The sequence below is a fragment of the Vicia villosa genome, linkage group LG3, assembly GCF_029867415.1.
Source record: "Vicia villosa cultivar HV-30 ecotype Madison, WI linkage group LG3, Vvil1.0, whole genome shotgun sequence".
Taxonomy (NCBI): Eukaryota; Viridiplantae; Streptophyta; class Magnoliopsida; order Fabales; family Fabaceae; genus Vicia; species Vicia villosa.
In genome coordinates this window covers 101,937,654-101,949,769 of record NC_081182.1, presented here as the reverse complement: position 1 = coordinate 101,949,769, position 12,116 = coordinate 101,937,654, and the positions used below count along the sequence as shown (strand labels likewise).

General features: G+C 50.0%; 1 protein-coding gene across 1 annotated transcript; it reads left to right on the top strand.

The window, feature by feature from the left end:
• The first annotated feature begins 5,047 nt into the window (after positions 1-5,047).
• On the top strand, positions 5,048-5,521 carry LOC131658678 (uncharacterized). Its single transcript, XM_058927947.1, has one exon. The coding sequence runs from the start codon at positions 5,048-5,050 to the stop codon at positions 5,519-5,521; it is 474 nt and encodes a 157-aa protein (XP_058783930.1).
• Positions 5,522-12,116: the final 6,595 nt, after the last annotated feature.

Sequence of the window (12,116 nt, the reverse complement as noted above, 5' to 3'; positions counted from 1 at the left end):
ACTTTATTCTCGTGTTGACTCTTAACCATCTAATATTTTGTTTTGTACAACATCATAGGTCTTATTATAGTTCGATAAAATGTTCTATTCAGCTTTAGTGGTAACTATTTATCATATAAAATCCCTAAAGACCTCCTTCATTTCTGTCACCCTACTTGAATTTGATGGTTTAAATTCCCATCTATTTCTTCATTGTTTTTATTACAAATCCAAAATATTTAAACCTTGTGACTTTGAGGACAATATGATCTCCAACTTTCACCTTCATGATAGAAACATTTATGTTTTTGCTAAACTTGCATTCTGATCGTACCTGATCAGACGGATCGTCAAGGCCTGCACGGAACTGGATCTTTGAGAAGTGGAGGGGGGTGTACCTGCAAGGTACTCCGATGCTAAAGTAAGAAGACGAGCAATCAGAGTGCAAGTACGAGCTAAAGGTTAGAAGAGAATGAATACCTGACCCTCTAATGAAAGAGGGTATTTATATCCCCCAACGCTGGGCCATGATCTCGCTACTGGGCTGGATTCCCAGGCCCAATTAGGAGACAGACAGGTTTCCTAGGCGGAAATATCGGAGATGCGTGAGTGCCATCCGTCTTGTTCAACCACTCCGAAGTTCAAGGGAGACGCGGTCTTTTAAGGACCACGTGGACTCCGTATTATTCGGGGAGTTGGATGTGAATGAACCCTACGAGGAGAAGGGTCCTCGGCGGAGTAGGTGCTCACGGGGAGCACGCTTGACATATTCGGGTCTAAGTGAGGAGGTAGGTCCTCGTCGGGCGGGGTGCTCGTGGGGAGCACTCATGTCGGGCACCAAATAACTTGCTCCAGTGTCGTCGAGTCCTCGAGGAGACGAGCACTGTTTTCCATTTATGGGTTCAGGGATGCTTTGGGCCTCCAAGGTTAAGTGGGTCGAAAGTAGATTGGGCCGAATCTTGGCCCAGTCCAAAACAGGAGCCCCCCAAGTTGGAGTTTCCGAGCAGGAAGCTTCGACTTTTCTAGTGCTCGGCCCATGTTCAGTTGGTCCCCGTTTGTAGGTCGTGCCCGGATGGAGCCGTTCTTGGGGGAAGATGAGGAGTCGCGCGTGTTCAACACTTGTTGACGTGGCAGATAACCAACGGAGTAATGATTGCCTAGGGGTAGATTGCGGTGCCTAGGGAGGAGGTGTCAGCTGACGTGACGTTTCATATTCTGAGCGTTTCCCCTTAAAAAGGCTTAAACCCTCTCATTTAGGGTTTTTCGCTCTCTGTTTTTGTGCTCGGCCTCAGATTGATACTTTCGAGAACTTCAAGGTTGCACCAACATCCAATTAGGAATCACGCTTCAGCCACCTGAATCATGTCGACAACAGGTACGATTATGACCCTATCTTGCGATTTCAAGTGTCTTTTGTTGATTTTAGGGGGTTTGCAGAATGCGTCCCCGCTGCCTTTATCATCTACATCGGCGGTTTCTCTTAGTGAGATTCAAAGACATCACCATCTCCCCGGGTTATTCAAGCGATGCCCGGGAATGGTTCATTAGTTAGTTGTTTTTTCTGTTACTGTCCGGCACATTCATGATTTGGCTCGGCAAACTCATGGGTTTGGTCGGCGCCTTCATGTTTTCCTTCGGGAACTACCGGTTCTAGCTCGGCTTGCTCATGATTATCCCCGGCGCCTTCAGGAGTTTCCCCTGTCGTGTTACATAGGACTCGAGGGTGCACTGTGTTTAATTTTTTATTAAGTTTAATTGGGTTGAGTCCTCGGCTGGTGGACGAGAAAGTCCTCGAAAGGGGGTTTAGCCGGGGGCTCCGCTGCTCGCCGCTCTACCCTTTCACTTGTGTTGCGGTGGAAGGGTGGATTTGATGAACCGTCGAATTCATTTTTTCCTTCTGCATGCGGGTGAATCCAGTTTGGGATCTAGCTCGGCATCTAGCTCGGAGTCTAGTTCATGGTCTAGTTCGCGGGACACGGTCGCGAGCAGCTCGGAGGTTGAGGAGATCGAGGTCGAGAACTCACATCTTTCTGCTATAGAAGAGGAAGAAGAACAGGGGGGTTCCTCCGACCCCGAAGCCGAGGAGGATGTTCCCCCGACTCTGCTCTTTGATTATGACTGCGAGGTTAATTTAGATTGGGTGGCCGACGAGCCTATGACCGTGGTCTCACGATACACTGAGTCTCTGAGCGAGGCTTTTAGGGAGGTTGAAGACAGGGGGTCAAGTGACCCTTGTAATTTCCAGGTTGGTTGCCCGTCTGTAAACGACCGAATTTGTTCTCGTTTTACCGAAGACAGTTTCGCCATGTACGAGCATGTGTTCAGGGAGCTCGGATTTCGCCTGCCCTTCTCCAACTTTCAAATTGCTTTGCTGGCCGGTCTCAGCTTGGCCCCGTCTCAATTGAATCCGAATGCCTTTTCTTTTATGCGGGCCTTTGAAATTGTCTGTGACTACCTGGGGATCGGTGCTACTACCGCCCTGTTCGGCTGGTGCTTTCGCGTACAAAGGCACTCGGCTGGAGGGGGCTTCAGTTGGGTTTCTTTCAAGAACGCCGACCGGAAACTCTTCAAAATGTACATCGAATCGGTAAAGGACTTCAAAGATCATTATTACGTTGTTCGTCTGCATAGCCGGGCAGCGTATACTTCACTGGCCCAGTTGGTGACGGTTCGCGGCGAGGATGGAAACCCGGCACGGGACGAGACTGGTGCGGTGAAGACTAAACTCTGCAGCATGTTTCCTTTCTTCTGGTGGGGAGGCCATTTCAATGTTCCTCCTAAGAATTATGCCAGCGAGGATGAGGACTTGGACGAGCAGGACACAGCGTCTTACGCGATCCTGTGCAAGTATGTAGGCAGCTTTTCCCTGGCCTGATCGGTGACGAGGAGTGGCGAGCCCATCCTGGACGAGGAGGGTGTAGCGATGGTCGAGACGCGGGCGATAAACACGAAAGCCCTTTTGTCGTGCAAGACACCCGAGGAAACTAAGGCGCTGCTAGGTGGTGTTTAGGTTATTTCTCTTTCGGATTTCTAATTAACGTTTCTTGTTAACCCATCTGTTTTGTTTTTCAGATGCCATATCGACGAAGGATGACAAACTTACCAAGCTTGCCAATGAAGCGCGGAGACTTCGAGCAAAGAAACAGCCCCGGACAGGGGGGTCGGGTGACGCCTCGGGGTCGACTGGTTCTCCCGTGGTGAACTTGGAGGCCGAGAGGACTCCGAAGAGGCAGCGTCAGGCGGAGACAGCTCGCGAGGAGGCGTCAGGCGGGGGGCCGTATCGCGCATTCGTGCTTCCTCCCTGCTTCAAAGATGGATAGTACCTCGAGCGGTATCCTTTGTCTGTATCCTCGAACGAAGCTAGGAGGATAGGGGAGATGGATGCTCTTGCTTGGCTCAAACAGTTTACTAGGGATAGCGCTGCTGTTATGAGGGTCCTGGAGATGGCCCAAGTGTTCGCCCGGGGGGGACACCGTGTCTGCTGCTGCACTGAAGAAGGCAGAGTCGGACAAGAACACTACCGAGGACAAGCTGGCCAAGATGGAAGCTGCTCGGGAAAATTTGAAGTAGAGGGTCGAGAACGCCTTGATAGGTAAAATAGCAAGTGTACTATTTTGCCTCTGTAGTAATAAAGGGAATATTCCCCGAATATCGAATCTCGAGGACTGCTTGACGAATCAGAGTTTTTTCAATATTTCAATTAAACAAAAACTATAAGAGGTTTGTTTGGTTTTGGATAAAAGCAATTACAGTAAATAATTAAAGTACGGTGAATGATTTGATCATGCAACAAATATAACTATATCTTGCAACAATGTTTTGTCCAATTGATTATCAGTTCTTAAGGTTTATTATTCCCAAGTCCTCAGGTAATAATTCTTTAATCCCTCAACCTAATCACTATGTCCATAGAAATTACAGTTGACATTAAGCTTTCCAATACCAAGAATATTCTGATTATTGAAGGGTATTCCTAGTCCGAGCTAATATCTACTAAAATATGTTCTCAGATAGATCATGAACAACAGCTTGTCCGGCTTAATTGTATCACACAAAATCAATTTCCGCTTGTCCGACATAAAAAGCAATAAGACAATAAGAGAACAAATCAATAAAGAACAAACCAAATTATCATTGCAAAAATATAAATGTATTCATTACAAATCAAAATCAGGGTCACCCCTCTAGCAATGGGGGGTTTAGCTACTCATAACAATAACAAAAATCATAGTTTGAATTGTAGACATTACAGATAAATAAAGGGGACCAGATCTTCAATCGCGAACACTCATGGAAATCTTCAATCCTTGCTTAGAATCTGCATTCTCCAGCTTCTCCAAAGTATTTTCGCACCCAAAATTGTCCAACCCTTGTTCAAACATATTCTCCTTCTTTTATTTCTACCTGACTGGGCTTTTCAGCACGAAAGCCCAAAATAACACGCACACACGCGTGTGGAGACGCGTTTGGTGGACTCACACGCGTCCAGGGACGCGTCCTAGCAGGAGAAGATATTTCCTTTGTCATTCTGGTGGAGTGACACGCGTCCTGGAACGTGTCTGGGCAGAAAGGCCAATTCTGGTAGTCTGGAACGCGTGTGGGCATGCGTCTGGGGATATGGCACACGTCCTGGGACGCGTTTTGGCCTCATGTCATTTTTTCTCTGGTCTACACGCATCTGGGGATGCGTTTCATCAAACTGGGGGCCTTTCAAGGTTCACACGCGTCTAGGGACGCGTCCCAGCAGAAACTGGGATTTCTTTACGTCCACACGCGTTTGGGGACGCGTTTAACCAGCTAATGTGCTTTTCTTCAGTTTTGTACTTTTTTGCACTGATTTATCCCCTTTCATTCACCTGAGTCTACAAACAGTGAAACACACAATCAAAGCATAAAATGCGGAAAAAGGAAATAAAATACTAAATAAAATAACTTAAAGATAACTAAAAACAATGGTAAAAACATATGTAAAAACCACTGATCACTTCCTCCCTGCTTCAAAGATGGACAGTACCTCGAGCGGTATCCTTTGTCTGTATCCTCGGACGAAGCTAGGAGGATAGGGGATATGGATGCTCCTGCTCGGCTCAAACAGCTTACTGGGGATAGCGCTGCTGTTATGAGGGTCCTGGAGATGGCCCAAGTGTTCGCCCGGGGGGACACCGTGTCTACTGCTGCGTTGAAGAAGGCAGAGTCGGACAAGAAGACTGCCAAGGACAAGCTGGACAAGATGGGAGCTGCTCGGGAAAAGTTGAAGACGAGGGTCGAGAATGCCCTGAAGAAAAAGGATGAGGAGCTGGAAGCGGGGAAGAAAAAGCCTGCTGATCTCGAGGCAACCTGGGCGCCGACGGCGGAGGAGTCTGAGGATACAGCCGGATTGAAGTGCAGGGCTGAGCTTGTGGAGAAGATCGATTCCCTTAAACTCGACTGTGTTGAGATGGCTGAAGCCGGGTTCAACCGAGCAATTGAGCAACTGAAGCTTTTGAACCCGGAGTTGAAGGTAGACAACATCGAGCTCTCGTCGAGGATCGTGGACGGATAATTGGTGCCTGACTCTCCGGCCGAGGACGAATGACTTTGTTGGTTTTATTTACTTTGGGTCTGCGTACCCGTGTTTGTTCGGCCTGCGCGCCATATTACTTTTTCTTTTTGGATATTGGGCTATGCCCGGCTTGTTTTGGGGGCCTACATGCCCATAATTTTTGTAATCTCCGGATATTACCGACCTATTTGGTCGGGGTTTTAACTTTTGAATGCACTTTTATTTCGTAATTTTGCATGTGTTCGACTTTCTTCTGTGTGTTTAGAAAGCCTTGCGTTTTAGAAATATTTTTTGTTATGGGCTTGTGCTTGACAACTGATGGTCGTCTATCTGTGCGAATGTTATCACACTTAGAAATATTTGTTATTGGACTATGCTCGACAACTGATGGTCGTCTGTCCGTGTGAACGTTATCGCACTTAGAAATATTTTTGTTATTTGATTTTGCTCGACCTTAGGTGATCTTCCGGGCGTGTGGGGTACGGACCGAGTGCGCAGAGCAGGTGTGCGCTATAAACGAGTACGAGACCGCGGTCGGGGCCAGGTGCTCGTGGCACGAACGGTCCCATCGCGAGCTGGGGTTCTGCCGTGAAGGTACTGCCACAGTGGATCTAGGTGTAGGGTTCCCCGTGTGATCGGATCTCTGTCTTGGTAAGGAATTCCAATCGTCGTTGTCATGGAGCGTTTGCGTCTGTACCACAACGCGTGTCCGCACCCGTCACTTCTCGTCTTTGAGGTCAATGCTCGGGTGGCTGTTAGCAGGCTTTAGCTGTAATATCGTCTGAGTTTCTCAGCGTTCCAAGGTCGAGCAAGTTTTTCACCGAGCAGGTTCTCGAGGTAGTAGGCGCCGTTCTCGGTTTTGTCGTAAACTTGGTATGGGCCCTCCCAGTTTAGGGCGAGTTTGCCTTCGCGTGAGTCTTTCATGTTTTTGCGCAAGACTAGAGCTCTGACTTTGAACTCGCGTTTGATGACTTTGGTGTTGTGGCGCAGTGCTATCTGTTGCTTTAACTTTGCTTCGAGGAGGGAGGCTCCTGCTCGGATTTCCTCAACCATGTCGAGTTCCTCCCTCATAGCTTTGTCGTTGAGTTCTTCCTCGAGGGGTGACTCGGTACGACGAGATGGTTCTCGAATATCCACGGGTATGACGGCCTCGGTGTCGTAAGTTAGTCTAAATGAAGTTTCTCCCGTGCTCAAATGCGGGGTCGTCCTGTACGCCCATAGTACGCTATGCAACTCTTCGACCCAAGCTCTTTTAGCTTTGCCGAGCCTTCGTTTTAATCCTTGGAGGATGACTCGGTTCGCGGCCTCGGCCTGCCCATTAGTCTGGGAATGCTCGACTGAACTGAAGTGTTGCTTGGTACCTAGCTTAGCTATGAATTCTTGGAATTTTCTGTCCGTGAATTGGGTGCCGTTATCGGTTATTATTGCCTGGGGTACCCCAAATCGAGCGAGCACGTTCCGTTTGTAAAAGCGGAGCACGTTTTGGGCGGTGATTTTAGCGAGTGCTTCGGCTTCTATCCATTTAGTGAAGTAGTCCACGGCGACGATCAAGTATTTGTTTTGGAATGATCCTACTGGGAAAGGTCCGAGGAGGTCCATTCCCCAAGTGGAGAATGGCTAGGGTGAGGATAGGGATTTAAGCTCGTGCGGGGGAGCTAGGTGCATGTCGGCGTGACGCTGACATTTGTCACACTTCTGGACATGCTCTTTGGTGTCCTGCTGCATGGTCGGTCAATAGTATCCGGTCCTTAGGACTTTCCTCGCTAATGAGCGACCGCCGAGGTGTTGGCCGTTGATTCCCTCGTGAAGTTCCTGCAGTATTTCGAGCGCCTGGGCGGCGTCGACGCATTTAAGCAGGGGAATGGAAAATCCTCGTCGGTATAGTTTGTCCTCGACGATGACATATGAGCAAGCCCGTCTTTTGATCGTGGAGGCCTCCTTTGCGTCGGTTGGTAGCTTATCTTTGGTGAGGAAATTGTATATAGGGGTCACCCAACATTGATCGTCTCCGATAGCGAGCACTTGTATCAAGGAAGTAATCTTGTCCACGCTCGGTTTTGAGAGGATTTCCTGGATTACTTACTTGTTTCCTCCTTTCTTCCTCGTGCTCGCGAGTTTGGAGAGGACGTCTGCTCGGGAATTATGCTCTCGGGGTATGTGTTCAACTTCTGCCTTTGCGAATTTTTTCATTTCTTCTTTGACCAATGCGAGGTATTCGACGAGGGTATCGTTTTTGGTTTGGTAGTCGCCGTTAACTTGAGATGCGACGAGTTGGGAATCTGTGTAAATCTTTACTTGATGGGCGCCTACGTCTTTCGCGAGTCGCAGACCGGCGAGGAAGGCTTCGTATTCGGCCTGGTTGTTTGAGGTTGTGAAAGATAACACCAAGGAGACCTCGATGATGAGTCCCTCGTCGTTCTCCAAGATAATGCCGGCTCCACTTCCCGAACTGCTGGAAGCGCCGTCAACGTAGATGGTCCATTTATTCTCTGCCGAGGGAGGAGATGTGATCGACGTCATTTCAGCTATGAAGTCGTCCAGTGCTTGAGCTTTCAGGGCTTTCCTGCTCTCGTACTGGATGCCAAACTCGGACAGCTCTAGTGACCATTTCAGCATTCTCCCGGCCATGTCTGGTCGGCCGAGGAGTTGTTTGATGGGTTGGTCGGTTCGAACGACGATCGTATGGGCGAGGAAATAATAACTTAACCTTCGAGCGACCATTATCAGTGCCAAAGCGATTTTTTCGATTTGCTGATACCGTACCTCGGGTCCTTGTAGGGCTTTACTAGTGAAATCCACAGGCTTTTTCCCGTCTTAGGCTTCTCGGAGTAGGGCCGCGCTGACTGCCTCGTTTGAGACGGCTAGGTAGAGATATAGTATCTCGTCGTTTCCCAGTCGGGTCAGAATGCGCGGTTCTGAGAGGACTTTTTTGAGGTGGGAGAGTGCTTGCTCGCATTCCTCGGACCATTCGAAGGTTGCTTCTTTGCGTAAGAGCTTAAAGAATGGGAGGGCGTGTTGGACAGATTTTGCGACGAACCGAGACAGCGCTGTGAGCATCCCGTTTAAGACTTGGATTGATTTTTTATCATTTGGTGTTGGGAGTTCTGAGAATGCTCGGCATTTGGCTGGGTTGGCTTCGATTCCTCTCTTTGTCAGATAGAACCCGAGGAATTTCCCTGCTCGGACTCCGAAGGTACACTTCTCCGAATTGAATCGCATCTTACAGTTTCTGGCTTGCTCAAATACCTGTTCGAGATGCGTGGTGTGGTCGGTATCTTCCCGGGATTTGACGATCTTGTCGTCCATGTACACTTCGAGGGTGTCCCCGATCTCTCCTCGGAATACCTTGTTCATCATCCGCTGATAGGTGGCGCCGACGTTCTTGAGTCCGAAGGGCATTACGTTGTAGTAATAGTTCCCCGACTTAGTCATGAATGTCGTGCACTGCTTGTCGCATCTCGCCATGGGGATTTGATTATAAGCTGAGTAAGAATCCATAAAAGACAATAATTTATAACCGGCCGAGTTGTCGACCAGCCTGTCAATGTTAGGTAAAGGATAAGCATCTTTGGGACAAGCCCTATTAACATCGGTATAATCAACGCACATTCTCCATTTTCCATTAGATTTTTTAACTAGTACAACGTTTGAGAGCCAAGTTGAATACTTGGCCTCGGAAATAAAATTTGCCTCTAGGAGGTCTTTTACAGCTTTCTCGGCAGCCTCCGCTTTCTCGGGAGACTGCCTACGCCTACGTTGAACTACTGCCTTCGCGGCTGGATCAATGGAGAGGTGGTGGCAAGCGACCTCGGGGTCGAGTCCAGGCATTTCAGCTGCGCTCCATGCGAACAGGTCTGCGTTAGCTCGAAGGCATGCTACGAGTTGCTTCCTCGCTAGGTCTGGGATGTCTTTGCCAATCTTCACCGTCTTGTTGGGGTTGTCGCCCAGCGGGACGAGCTCGAAGTCACCGTCCAGAATTGGTCAGACGGAATGTGTTGTCCCCGGTTGCGGTTCTTCGTCGTTCTTCAATTCCTCTTTCATGAAACGGGCGTCGAGGTCGATCGAGCTGACATTGGTCGATGGTTGTAGGTCTTCCCGAGCTGGCTTGTCTTCGGCCCGTGGCTTTTTGTTGGCGCTAGAAGGAGGGGCGATCAGCTGTAATCCTTTCATCGACGCGTCGAATATTCTTCTGGCCGCTTCGATGTCGGCATTGATGGTGGCTACCCGTCCCCTCTTCGTGTAGAACTTCATCTTGAGGTGCACGGTTGAGGGAACGGCTGTGAGCTCGGCCAGGGTGGGCCGTCCGATGATGCAGTTGTAGAGAGTTTTGCAGTCGATGACCAAGAAGCGTGTCTTGACTTGTCTAGAAGCTTCTCCATCCCCGAAGGTGACGATCAGCTCGACGTAACCCCAAGGTTTGGTGGTTGTTCCGTTGAAGCCTTGGAGGTCGGAACCCACGTATGGGGTGAGGTGAGAGTCGTCAAGCTTGAGGGTTTTGAAGAGGTGGGAGTACATGATGTCAACCAAACTACCCTCGTCAATTAGGATCCGTCGGGGAGCTCTTCGAGGTAAAAGGTTATCGGATCTGATTTCCCTTTGAACTTCTGGAGGGTTGGACCGAGGTCTGAGTTGGCGCTGATTAGCTCGTCAAACTTCCTCTTTACCGAGCTGATTGTGAGAGAGCCTAGGTCTCCTCCATTGGAGATGACCATGGCTGTCGGGAATCCCTCCCACGGACTTAGAGCGTGGTCACCTCGACGGATGGCATGAAATCCTCTGGTCGGGTGACGGATAGAGCGACCTGTAATGGTCCGTCGTCTGGTGAATTATCTCCGTCAGAATTCCCTTGCCCGTCTCGCCGGGAAGTCTCTCCCTTCTTTGTGTACTTTGAGAGACGGCCTTCTTTAATCAGAGTCTCGATGGCATCTTTCAGGTGTATACACTCATTGGTTAGATGCCCGTGACTTTTGTGGTACTTGCAGTATTTGGACTTGTCGGTCCCCGGTCTGGTGGGATTTGGCTTCGGGGGCCGGACGTTAGAGTTTTTGAACTCTGTGTTATTACATTCGGCCAGAATGCGCTCGCGCGAAGCGATTAGTGGGGTGTAGTCGTTGAAACGACCAGCTGGTCCTCTTTGCTCCTTTGCGTTGCGGGGCCTGTCGTCCTTTCTCTTTTCGTTGCCTCGGCGGGAAAGAGAATAGTCTTGGCTCGAGCTACGGGTAGCATCATTGCCTCTCGAGCCTTTCTTCACGACCGCTTCGCCTTCCTCATAGGCGATGTAGGCTTGGGCTTTGAGGAGGAGGGCGTCCATGGTGCGTACCTTCTCAATTTTGATGTCCTTCTTGAAGTCTCTCCCGGGGAGGAGTCCTCGTTCCAGGAGATATCTCTTCATGTGATCAGTTGTCTGCACCTGAACGGCCTTTTGTTGAACCTGTCGAGGTATTCTCAGAGAGGTTCGTTGGCCCCTTGAATTACGGCCTCGAGGGTCGCTTCAGACTTCGGCTGCCGACGAGAGGCTGTGAAGTGGTTTGAGAAGAGTTTCTTGAGTTCTAGCCAAGAGTGGATGGAGTTGGGAGGAAGGTTCCTGTACTAGGTCATCGCTCCTTTCCTGAGTGTGGTCGGAAAGATCCAACATTTGATAGATCCTCGGACCACATGGTAGTCCATGACGGCTTCAATACTCCGGATGTGGTCGTCAGGATCGGTGGTCCTGTCGTAGAGGTCCAGAGTTGGGGGTTTTTCCATTCCCCTGGGTAGACGGGCTCTTCGGATGTCCTCCGACAAAGGGCTGTGGAAGTCTTCCTCGCCGCTTGGACCAGGGGAAATTGAGTGTCTTCCACGGTTGCCGTGTTTTCGCCGAGGGCTTCGGTGATGCCTTCCTTGTGTTTTTCCAGAATCTCGGCGGTTGTCTTCGGAAGGGGAATGTTCGCGACCCTTCACAACAGTTTCGGCGGGGCCCCGATGCCTTTGCTCGGGGGAGAGGCTTCCGGTCTCCGCCTCCTCGGGTTTCTGGTTTTGTGAGTCCTTTCGTCGAGGGGAACGGGAGTGGGATCTTCAGCGCCGATACCTCTTAGGCGGAGAGCGTGAAGATGAGGGCGAACGTCGGCGATGCCTCCTCGGTGGGGAGCGTGAGGACGAGGAAGAGCGTGATCAATAGTGCCTCCGTGGGGGAGATCGTGATCGTCGCTTCCTTTCCAGCTTATCAATTCGTTCACTCTGTTGTTGAATGAGGCGGTTGGTCTTTTTGAGTGCCGCGAGCAGGAGAATGGCCGTAGGGTTGGCATCCTCGGGGATGTCGACTTGCTCATGGTTATTCTCGTACTGGGTCTCTTGCCTTCGGGAGGTATGAGTGAAGGAGGAAGCGGGGTGCCCGTCCCTAGAGTCAGCCTCGTTGTTTTGGATTTGAGCTTGCTCGTTTCTGGCGGGTTGAGAGATTTCCTGCCTTGGTCTCCCTTGCCCGTCAGCAGTGGACTGTTGTCCCTCCCGTCGATGCCGATTCTGCCCGTCAGCTGTAGCAGCATGAATGAGGGGATTGAGGTGGAAGGGATCGGGAGCTTGGTTGTTGTTGTTGTCGGCCATGATGATCGCATGATGG